The 12,548-nt window shown below is 36.3% G+C and overlaps 1 protein-coding gene across 5 annotated transcripts in view; it reads left to right on the top strand.

Moving 5' to 3' along the window:
• The window catches only part of SOX5 (SRY-box transcription factor 5), a 1,007,739-nt gene that overhangs the window by 807,695 nt on the left and 187,496 nt on the right, over window positions 1-12,548 (top strand). For all 5 annotated transcript variants that reach the window (XM_035028072.1, XM_035028070.1, XM_035028073.1 and 2 more), the window contains one exon: window positions 4,161-4,229. In XM_035028072.1, the coding sequence (XP_034883963.1) occupies window positions 4,161-4,229 (69 nt within the window). The remainder of the gene's footprint in view (window positions 1-4,160; window positions 4,230-12,548) is intronic.

Consider the following 12,548-nt stretch of genomic DNA (forward strand, 5'->3'; position numbering starts at 1 on the left):
GTTTAGTTAGATACCTATTATAATAACTTCAATAAGGAGTGAGAATCTAAACTAGATAGTTTAGAATCTAAACTAAATGACCACAGAAAAAGAGAAGAAAAGAATAAACAGGTGGGAAAACTATGATTAGTTGAATTCTTTGAGTGGGCAAAAGAATGAGGAAAGATGTTGAGTCTGGGTGATGGGTCAAGTCAGGAGGAGGGCAAATTTGGAATAACAGGTGGTTTTATCATGTTTAATTAGAGCTCTTGTCAGGTTGTCCAGCTGGAGGTATGTAAAAAACAGCTAGAAATACCAATTGACGGTTTGGAAAAGAGGGCTGAACTAAATTTCTTAGTTTATTTACATAGAGATGGTGGTTTAAACCACTGGGGTAGGTAAGTTTCATTCATTTACTCAACAAATAATCAAGTGCTTCTTATGTGCCAGGCACTGTGCTAACTTCTGAGGCTTCATCAATTAACCAGTAAGATAGAGCCCCTAAATTCTAGTGGAAAGAGAGCGATGATTAACAAAGGAAAAGAGAAATTAACAAAATGATTTTAGACAGTGATAAGTTATTTGATGAAATGTAATTAGAGCTATTTAATAAATATTGATTGGTATGGCAAAGCAATGTTTCTTAGATTGGGTGGTTGGACCTGGCAATTGAACTCAGATCTAAATGACATACAAGAGGCAGCCATATTAATATCTGGGGCCAGAGTGTTTCATGAGGGAATGGCAGGTTTGTAAGCCCTATATTAGAATAGTGGTGATAGCATTAGAAAATGGAAGAGGACTAAGGGTAGATCCTTGGGAGATACTAGCATATAGCTGGTAAATAAAAGAAAATGAACAGTTCCAGAAGAACAAACCTACTAGATTTGTCATTTAGTTTCTCACTGTTGGCCTTTTAAGACTCTGGCTTCTCTGGAGCTTTAGTAGTAGAAATAAGGCATAAGAATTGACAAATGTGTAGTAGGAAAATGGAGGCAATGTATAAGAACTATTACTTAAAATTGGTAGCAAAGAGAAGGGAAGAAAGAGGGTGCCATAGGGTGAATTTATATACAGACATGATACATCTCTTCTGGGACTAACTCCCTTTTGCCATCCCATATTCTGGGCTCTGTCCATTCACCGTCCAAGTGGAAGAAGACTATTATTTAGTCAGGGGTAAGTGTCCACACATCCCTGCAAAACCTTAACAATTTTCAAAATGTAAACTAGCAGAGTTGAAAGAAGAAATATTCAGATTACATTTGAAGTGACCCCCTTTCAGTTTACTTCTCCCTACTTGGTGGTTCATCTCTGCTTGAAAAATGATGCTTTCATGTTTAATGAAATACTTCATCATCTTCCTGAAAGATATATTTGGCCTGTTCTTGAATATGGTCCAAATTTCTCTTGCTTTACCCCCATGATAAGAGTTCAGAATGCTCACCTGTGACAGTCTAGAAAAACACTACTCTTTTCTTGTTCGTAATTCTCAGTGCTTTCAAACATCTGAATTCTAGAAAATTCTAGGAGCTTCTGAAACTGTAGGTCAGATGGGGATATTTCTTTGTAGAGAATCACTACTTTGGTGGGTTCAAGGGCATATTTGTCCTGAAAAATCTGAGCAATTGCTAGCAGAGAGCAAAGTCCTCTTCTCTTTCACATTCTGGCTCATCCCCACATATCATCAAAGGATTCTAGAATTTTTTACTTTTTCTGACATTATCCTTGGAATTTTAGAAATCATTAGGTTCTTCCAGAATTTCTCTCCTGTGTTGGAAAGATGCTAAGCAATGATGCCTACAAAGCCTGAGAGAAGATCCTTTGTGAAAGCTTCAGGTCAGGTTTCTAGAGCCTATTTTACTCCCCTAGATCTTCTTTACCATGCAGTGCTGGCATGCATAATCACCACTCTTGTAGTCACTGATCTTTTCATCAGGACACAGGAAAATCTCTGAAGGGCATTTAATACTTATTCCTTAAGATTCAGGTTAGGTATATCTTCTCTTGAGAACTCCATTTCTGACCCTCCTCCTAAAACTCCCTACTCATTATAGGGTGTCTCTACTCTGGGCACTCTAATATTCCTATTATAGCCCTTAGAGATGCTAATGAATCTGTTCATTGACCAGCCTTTCCACTGGACTCTGAGCTCCATTCTACATTTTTTCATTCAATAAATATCTATTGAGCACCAATTTGATGCCAGGTTCTATTCTAGTTACTGGGATACAGCCAAGAATAAAACAGACAAAAATTCCTAATGTATTGAATTCTCATTAGGAAAAGATAGTAAACAAACAAGATGTTGATGAGGGATATAAATAAAGGAGAGAATTAGGGATGAGGGTGCCAGGTAGAGAGAGAGGCTCTTTTAAAATGGGTGCTCAGGGAAGACTTCATTGATAGGGTGATATTTGAGCAGAGACTTGCAGGAGGTGAGGGAGTGGCAGTTATCTAGGCATAGAGGTTTCCAGATGGAGGGGAAAGCAAGTGCAGAGGCCCAGAAGCAGGTACACCCTTGGGAGATAGGAGCATCCTTAGCGTCTTCAAGAGACAGGAGAGGAGAGTGGCAAGAATGGAGTAACAAAGGGAGGAAGAGGAGAAGGTGAAACCAGAGAGGTAGCAGGAGGCCAAATCATACAGGGTCTTGAGGGCATCATATGGACACTGCCTTCTGCTCTGAGTGAGACAGAGGGTTTTGAAAAGATGAGTAACATGACACGACTTATATTTTAAAAGGGTCTTTCTAGATATTGGCATATTATAGACTGTAGGGAGCAAAGGCAGAAGCAGAAAGAGCAATAGGAGACTATTACAATAACCCAGCAAGAGAGAACAGTGGCTTGGAACGGGAGGAAGTGTGGAGGGGTGTGAGGTGGTCAGTTTCTTGATAAATGCTTAAGGTGCTGATAAAAAGATTTATCAGCTGAAATATTGACATGTGGGAGGAAAGGACCAGATTTAAGGAAAAGAGTGATATTCCTTTTCCTACCATCTCCTTTCTACCTTTCTTCAGGGAAAAAAAAAAAAAAATGGATTTTTTAAACCCTGTCCCTAAGGTAAAATGAAAGCATGAAAATAACCATAACTGAATTTAGTTTTGAACTTGTTGAATATGAGGTACCTTTGAGAATGTCATTGGAAAAATGGGTCTGAAACTGAAAGCAAAGGCAGAGGTGAGAGAAACAAATTCGTAAGTACTTGGCATACATTCAGGAGTAGGGATACAACTACCGACATTGAATGGCTAGACAGAGCAGTTGAAGGTAACTGAGAAGGAATAGGCTGAGGGTAGAGAAAAAACAGGAAAATGTACTGTCATGGAAGCCAAGGAAGAAAGTTCAGGATCAAGGGAAAGAACTTGAGTGTTGAATTTTGATGAAAGGACAAAAGGTGAAATCTAAAAAACACATTAGAAGTGAAAAAATGAGGGGTGCTTGGGTGGCTCAGTCAGTTAAGCCTTTGACTCTTGATTTCGGCTCAGGTCATGATCTCAGGGTCTTGAGATCAAACCCTGTGTCGGGTTCCATGCTCTCCCTCTCACTCCGCCCTCACTGCCCCCCCCAAAATAAATAAATCTTTAAAAATTTTTTAAAAATGAGATTGGCGACTTTTATTACCAATTATTTTAGTGGAGAATGGGAGCAGAAACTGTGATGCAGTGCACTGAGGAGTTGGCTGTTTAGGGGTCTGTGGGAGGCAGAAATGGGGGCAGTATTTACGAAAAAACAAAAACAAATACTGAAACCTCAGTGAGGAATACAGCCTCCACAAGGCAATACCCTGTGCTACCCTGAACTCCCAGGTCGCAACAACCCCCCTGTTGATGCAATAGTTTCTTTTGTACAAAAGAGATAAAAATGCCAGAGGCCGTACCTTCTTAACAAATTGCCAGGAAGGAAGAAGGATTTCTGACACTCTGCTGTTTCATACTGGATTGGATCACTGTTGGAGTGTCTTAGGCTCCGTTTGTTTTAGGCCAAAAGAAACTGTGCCAAAAACTAAATATCTTGTTTGGTCCTACTTATGGATGAATTGCTGGTACTGTAGGGGCTCAGGCACATCTATTTTCATCATCTTAATCAGTGTCAAATCAAACTTGGAGCAACAGAACATTGGTAATTTCCCCCTGGGATTACAATATACTTTTAAATTTTTCATGTGCAATTTCTCCACAGATTGCAAGACAACAGCAGCAGCTTCTGCAGCAACAACACAAAATCAATTTGCTTCAGCAACAGATACAGGTCAGAAATCATCATTTCATGCATACTTCCAATTAAAAAAAAATCTATCTACCTATCTATCTATCTATCATCTATCTATATTCTAATTTTTAGATGAGCTAACTGGAATAACCTCCAAAATAAGAATTATTTTCGGCTTACTAAATTCCTGCCCTATTTCCTCCTATGCCATGAGAATCTTGCAAATGGTGACTGGTGCAGGCCCCTACTGTCAGGGAACTTCAATCTGAGCAAGCTGACAGTCATTTTCATACTATACAAAAAGGAAATTATTGCTGAGAAATGCTAGAAAGGTTTCATTTTCTCTATTCTTTAATGTTTAAAATGTGACCGTGAGTGTTCTCAGTGAGGGATGTGTAGGGGAACCAAAGCAAAAAGGTACAGCAAGTTTTGTTAGAGAGCCGTGGCAGAGAGGACGTTTTTACTGTATGCTCAGGAGCCACGTGTCATAAGGGTTGAGGTTAGGGAAGATAATGATTTGGTGTTCAAGTAGAATTTCACCCTTCATGTTGCCTGGAGAGACCAAGAGCGAGGGCTCTATAACCTGCATCTTTTGCTTAAATGGAAATGTGTGATGATGAGGAGCATCAGTGAAGATGGAAGAAAGCAGCTATATTGATAATAAAAGGAAAAAGTGTCCTGTCTTCACCACTTGCTGGGGCATGAATTTTGACAAAAATTTTTCCCCTTCTGAAAATTCCCTTTCCGAAAGTACCTATTTCGTAAGAGTATTTATGAGGACTTAATGAAATCATGGATGGAGTATCAAGGCACACAGTAGGTGCTCAATACATACTTGCTATTGCCAGCAAGTAAAGGAATCTAATTCATGGAGCTATGAATCCACCCTATGTAACGTCGTCTTCTGGAAGCGGATGTTAGAGAGGAAAAATTCATCATTCTTTTGAAATTCTGTCTTGAGAATCCAGCATATTTTTTCAGTGTAAATATCATAAATGACAGAAGCAGACATGTCTACGTTATTTCATTTGTGTATTTAATCACGTTTAGACTTCATTGCCAGCAAACTTTATCCCATTTTACCTAATTGGGCCAGGTATACCTAATTTCTTTACCCTGGATTATATAGCCCAATCAGGGTTTGCTCATTCTTGGTCCACCTGACATTTTAGTGAGCTAGTCATAGCTTCAGGGAGACAGAGAAACATCAGTGAGATGATCCAACCAGGATTCTTTGCTCTCCTTAACTGTAATTATGAGCAGCAAATCCTAATGTGATGTTATCAATCTGTTCATATCTGGAATGTGGTTTATTAAATTTAGTGGTTTAAAACTGTTCATTGGGGGGTGCCTGTGTGACTCAGTCAGTTGAGCTTTGGACTCTTGATCTCTGCCCAGGTCTTGATCTCACTGTTGTGAGTTTGAGCCCTTGTTGGGCTCCATGCTGGGCGTGGAACCTACTTAAAAAAAAAAAATACAAAAAACTGTTTGTTCAATTTCATGTTCAGTCTAAATATGCTGACTTTGAATATAGTTTTAATTGATGGTACCAGGTTATCTACATTTAAAATGTTTTTAATTGAAAATCTAAGATAATAAAGCAGTTATGGCCATATATATATATATATTTAATATGGGAAGTAGGAAATGTTTCAAGCAAAAATTAAGTACTGAGCAAGACTGACAATCTGAAAGGAATTCATTTACACAGTTTTTAATGTATTCATTAACTAAAAGCATACTTCTAAAGTATATTTTATAAATTGTTGATTTGGGGCAGTCTTACAAATACTTAATAGTTGTGAGAGTCACAATATATTTAAATTAGTCTATTGAGAGATTGTTCAGTTATGGGAAGGACCGCTATAGGGACATGTGTAGAGAAAGAAGATTAAAAATGTGGAACAGATCCATTTTTTTTGCTCATGTAAATCCTTGCCACATTTCTTTTTGAGAATGTTTTCTCTCCCTTTTCTTCTTTCCCCTTCTTCGTTTTCCTTGGCAGCATCTGACAAGGAAGAAGAAGGGTAAAAATCAAATCTGCTATCGTGGAAGGCAAATCAAAATTACAACAAATAGCATTATAAAACTTCTTTTTGTCAATGCACACATAATCAGTGCTTACATGAGAATTTACAATAGAATAAATTTACTTGATATCTGCAAATACTTACATAGTATATTTTGAATTGATCTACTTCTTTATCTTTCTTAAATATGGAGCTAAAGACCTTGTAGAAATAAACACACCAACTTACATTGTTCATCCTGATTGCATTTTCTTACGTGTTTTATACCATTGTCTCTTTGAGCTTTAGAAAACAATGCGTTCTAGTTTCTTTATCGGTAGAATAGTGGGCTGCAATGTTATTCGACCCACAATTAAGGCTGCCTTTAAGCTTTTGGTTTCAGTTATAAATACACGCTTGCCCCAAATGTTGGTAAAGGCATGCAAAGCACTAGATGGGTAGACAGATCTGCTAGATGGATTAGATTGACAGGGTAAGAGAGCAGGACAAATTTTCACACTTGATGGCTGTGTTAAATGACAAGAGGATGATGTTCCCCAACATTTCTCTCATTCTTTTACTGAGTTCTCTTTAAAGGAGAGGTTAATTTAGACATCTTTATTACATTTGAAGTATATGTCCTTCGATTTTAAAAAAAAGTGTATGAACAAGTTTGTATATGCACAAACATTCACATATTCTAATGACCCAAGTTACTTAAAATTTCTCTTGGCCTATTGTTTCTATCTTCTTTCAACTCCAGATGAAAAAGTGTAGTAGGTTTTACTCTGTAGTTATATATTCAAAGAGAAAATGCCGTAAGAATTAGCAAATTCACCAATTTTATTCAATCACTTAGGATCAATTCTATATGAACAGTTTTTCTCTCTTTAAAAAAGCAACCTTAGCTCTAATTGCATGATTCTAATTGGATTGAGAACTCTATCTACATTACTTCCTTGCACAGACTTTATGTGGAGTTATAGTCTTCTAGGTTGATTCACGTAACTCATAGATTAAAAGAAGAAACGAAAAAGTTTTCTGTTATTCTTTCTAACATCATAAATCAGTTCATTTTACAAATAAAATCATGTCATAATACCAGAAAATATCTCATCTTCCCACAAGAACTTGTCTGTTTCTTTATGAGACTCTCAATTTTAGCAACACTAAGAAGTTCGACTTCTTTTTCTCCCATTCAGCAGTTTTCCTTTAATACTTTATTGTCCTTTAAAAAGTAGGATATTTTTGCATTCCTGCTTACTGTACCTAGCTAACTCTTAATGCACGTTAATATGTCAGATGAAATTTATAGATATTTCAGAGAAAAATATCTTTTACATTTTAAAAAAAATAACCTTTTTTTTTCTTTTAATCTTTTGCTTATGCTACATTGCCCATCTTTTAGCAATTTTATTTTCTGACTAATCTCTTTTTTACATTAAATCAACCTGTTTCTAATAGGGATTGCTAGGAGGTGGTTTATGTTTCCAATAATGATCCTAAACCAACGGTTCATCTTGACCTCATTCACTGTTACCAAAACCTTTTAAAGTAAATGAATGAGTGACCTCTACTCAGTTTCCATTATGGCAACAAACTGAATGTCCCTAGAGACTCAAGTTCCTTTTATCTTGAAGCTTTGTATGGGACAGGGTTTCTATAGCTTTGGGAGTGAGAGGGGGAAGCATGTCCTAGTTTAATTTTTTTTTACCTTTTTTCAATAATACTTAATGGAATTTTAAGTTCTTATTAGCATCTAATAGGGTCAGTCCAATAACATGCTCTAGTATGAAATCCACTTCAGGTATTTTTAAGGGAAATTTTAAAGATGTTTTACTTCTTTTAAAATGTGTATTTGTCATGATTCCCATACTGAAAGTTCAGTGTTTGAATTTTCTTAAGAGATTCCACAAATCTGTTGCATTTTCCCTTCTGGCAAATTGTTCCAATTGTTTGTTGTTCATTATATTCTCTTGGGGGCAAAGATTTGGTATTTAACAATCACCTGTCATTCTTTCCGATTCATAAGGTATACATTTGCAGAACTAGTAGTAACTTTGGGTCACTGATTCTGTCTAGAGCTAAGGGTAGAGCAAAGGACAAATCTCTCTTCTTTTGTATTAACTGGCCAGTGTGTATTCCAATGTATATAGGGAAGAGCTTGGCTCTTCAGGTGGTGTAGGACTATATTTAACTGTATGAAATACAATTTTAATTGTATTAAATGATTAAAAATAAAGATAGAGAGCAGGTTCTCTGGAATTAGACATACCTGAATTCAGTCTCTGCATGTTCACACATCATGTGCTGTGTGATCTTAGGAAAATTGCTTAATCCCTCTGGTTTCATTATTCCCATCTATTAAATGGGAATTATAATAACTGACACTGGCTTAGTTTGAGGATTAAATGGAATCATACCTGACAATGTAGTGAGCACACAATGCTGAAAATTTTTGCCTAGGTCATTAGGAGAGAAAAACTTGTTCTTCTGTATTTCTGATGATGAACAATTTAATGAGTATTTCCAGCAAGAGGAGAATTTCTAGGAAAAAAAAAATACAATATACATGGCAGTAGTCACTGAACACTGTAAGTTCAGTGTTCCAATAATTCATATGATTTTAGAACTACAAGGGATTTTTAGAAAGCCTTTATTTAGACCTATCTCTCATTTTGACATTTGTAAACTGAAACCAAGTAAAGTTAGAAGATTTTCCCAATGTCACAGAAGTTGTTACTTGTAGAACAATGGCTGTGTTCCAAGTTTCTCCCAAGTCTTGGCCCAGTTCATTTTTATTTCACCGACATTCTACCATTTAAGGCTTAATGGCCCGAAGTTTTCAAATGAGTTTTCTTTCCCTGGGAACTTATTCCTACAAAATAAAAATACAACTTGACTTATGTACAATTGAATGATTAAGTTGCAGTCATGGGCTCAACCAATTTGTGATAAAGGTTTCATTTTATTGGAGCCAAAGTTCTCTGAGCTCATTAAGAGTTTTGGTAATTCTTGATAAATTATTATGCAGAACAAAATCCATTGAAATATTGTATTGAAAACATAATAACGTGAAAGGTGAAATAATAGTACCTAACTGACCTGCTGATTTATGATTTCTTTCTCTGAGTGTGGTAAGTTGCAAGCATTTTACCCCCCCTCAACAAGACTCCACACACATACATGAGGACAAAGAGATTGCAAAGTAACCTTGTCTCTTTAGGAGACTGGAAATGCCAAGAATAAACACCATGCAATTAAGGTAACATTTCAACCTGAGAAGGAAATGCATTAACTCCTTGAGCTCTGACTGATATTTTGCTGTAGGAAATAAAATATACCACAACTGGACAGGATACAGTCTAGGCTTTCAGATAGATTATTGGAGGAGAAAATATGGAGGAGATACAAAGAAGTAGCTTGAAGGGTGACTTCCTGCTCTTCCTTGTTCTTTATGGAAGTAGAAGATCCATTTGAGAAGATAGGTGACCTCTCCTAGAAGATCAGGGATGCTACCTGCAACTCTCTGTCCTTTTATTCAGAGAGAGCCACTTTAAAATCCTTAAAGCATTTTTAATACATCTGCTGACAATTACCTAATGATGGAATTTTCCTCATAGATAAGCCTGTCTCTGTAGATAAAGGTACAGATTGATTGATATGCATATACAGTTTAATTTTTACTGATATAACACATGTCACATGGCTAAGTGTACAAGAGAATAAGGAAAGCAACTATCCAGAACCAAATCCTCTATGTGCTCCTCTGTATACTGTGCCCAATCCTTTTACTCAGAAGGAGCCACTTTAAAATCTTTTAAGTTTTCATTTTTAATAACTTCTTAGTATTCACTAAGTATATAAAAATACAACTATAATGCTGTTTATGACTTATCTACTTTTTAAATTTCATTAACTTAGAAATGAAGATTTGCTGAGTTCTCGTGTCTCCACCCTGACATCCCCACCAATCCCTCCCTCGCCTTGTAGTGTAGTTACAAAAGTCATTTAAATTCTTCCGATAGGTACTTCTAAGCTTTAAATAATTTACTTACATCTCTTCTCTTTGTCAATCAATGATAAATAGTCTCTTCACACTTGCCTCGTCAGATGAGGATGGAATCTCTTTTCTCTTATTCCCAATTGCCAATTTCTGTTACCTGTATGTCTACTCTAAATATATATAATAAGTGTGTGTGTGTAGGTATGTATGTATACACACGTACCTGTTGTGCTTTACCTAATGGTTAATCTTAAAAGTTGAAAATTTAAAAAATGGTGCTTACCTACTGGGTATTTACCCCAAGGATACAAATGTAGCGATCCGAAGGGGTACATGAACCCCAATGTTTATAGCAGCAATGTCCACAATAGCCAGACTATGGAAAGAGCCAAGATGTCCATCAACAGATGAATGGATAAAGAAGATGTGTGTGTGTGTGTGTTTGTGTATATATATGTGTGTGTGTGTACACAAACACACACACACAATGGAATATTATGCAGCCATCAAAAGGAATGAAATCTTGCCATTTGCAACGAGGTGGATGGAACTGGAGGGTATTATGCTGAGCGAAATAAGTCAATCAGAGAAAGACATGTATCATATGATCTCACTGAATGGGGAATTCTTAATCTCAGGAAACAAACTGAGGGTTGCTGGAGTGGTGGGGGTGGGAGAGATGGGGTGGCTGGGTGAAAGACATTGGGGAGGGTATGTGCTATGGTGAGCACTGAATTGTGTAAGACTGTTGAATCACAGACCTGTACCTCTGAAACAAATAATACATTATATGTTAAAAAAAAAAAAAAAAGAAGATAGTAGGAAGGCAAAAATGTAGGGGGGGAAATTGGAGGGGGAGACGAACCATGAGAGACTATGGACTCTGAGAAACAGGGGAGGGGGTGGGGGGGATGGGTTAGCCTGGTGGTGGGTATTAAAGAGGGCATGTATTGAATGGAGCACTGAGTATTATACGCAAACAATGAATCATGGGACACAACATCAAAAACTAAGGTTGTAATGTATGGTGATTAACATAACATAATAAAATTTAAAAAATGGTGCTTACATTAAAATACAAATCTTTGTATTGTTTCTTGGATAGTCTTAAAGGGATATTCCGTATTTCCTTTTCGTGTAACTTTGTGCTTTCCAATTGCCTTTTCTTTTCTTTTTTTTTTTTCCCTCATGTTACTCATGTGATTTGCTTTATAACTTCATAAATTCTCAAGAATAAATCAGATCTCCAGAACACCGCTTTTCTTGATAACTGCTTCTTAGCTGTCTGTCCTGCTTTCATTTAGATCAGTTGGTCCAGCCAACATTCTGGAATGTCCATTTATAATTCTGGAGTTGGAATCACTGTTTCCTATATTGTCCTCCTTGGTTTATCTCCTTATTTTGCTCTAGAACCACATCAAGAAACTTCCTGAAAGAAAAGGAGCAGTGTGGGGATGCAGGATATAAAGGGTCTGGGATAAAAACATTCTAAATATATGTATGTGTAATAATATTCTATTTAAACTCTCTACTTGATTGACAGTTTGGCTGAAAATGAAATTCTAAGCTGGAAATCATTTTCCTTACATTTCAAATCCATTGATTCATCATCTTCTAACATCGACAAGAAATATGATGTTGATCTGACTTTTGTTGTTGGTGATGACCAATTTTTCTCCTTTCTGAAAGTTTTTAGTATCTTTTAATTACTGTGACATTTCACTGGAATGTATACAGATATTTTGCATTTATTATTTTGTAAATTCCATGAATCTTTTTGTCTAAAGAGTTGTAGTTTTTTTGCTCTGAAAAATTCTCTTGCTTTTTTTTTTTTTCTTTGCCCATTTATCTCCTTATTTTCCAGTTCTTTCTGCATCTTCTGTGACACAGATATTTTATTTTCTTTTTCTGGACTAATAAATATGTTACTTATTGTTCATGTTTTTACCTCTGCTTCTTGATTCTTCTTCCTAGGGGATTGCCTGAAATTTATCTTCTGAAGTGTTTAATTGAATCTTTGAGAAATTACCTTTTACATTTCCACAAGCTTCTTCTTGCTCCCTGATAATTCTGTTTTCAGGTTATCCTATTCCTGTTTAATCCTGTTCTTGTCATTCCTTATTGAATTGAAACTTGGGGGTGTTTTTAAAAAGTTAAATTCTCATTTCCTTAAATTTTCTTTTCCTCCATTTTTCACCTGCTTGCTTATCTTGATGTTTCTCTTTCAGCTTAAAGTTCTGCTCAAATTTTAAAAAATCATTAGTTACCATTCAGATTTAAAAGTAATATAAGAAAAACTAGATTGGGAGCTGTGACTATGAATGAGGTTTATCAACACGTGAA

This window comes from Mirounga leonina, unplaced genomic scaffold (genome assembly GCF_011800145.1).
Source record: "Mirounga leonina isolate KUSES-001 unplaced genomic scaffold, KU_Mleo_1.0 Mir_201, whole genome shotgun sequence".
NCBI classification, from domain to species: domain Eukaryota; kingdom Metazoa; phylum Chordata; class Mammalia; order Carnivora; family Phocidae; genus Mirounga; species Mirounga leonina.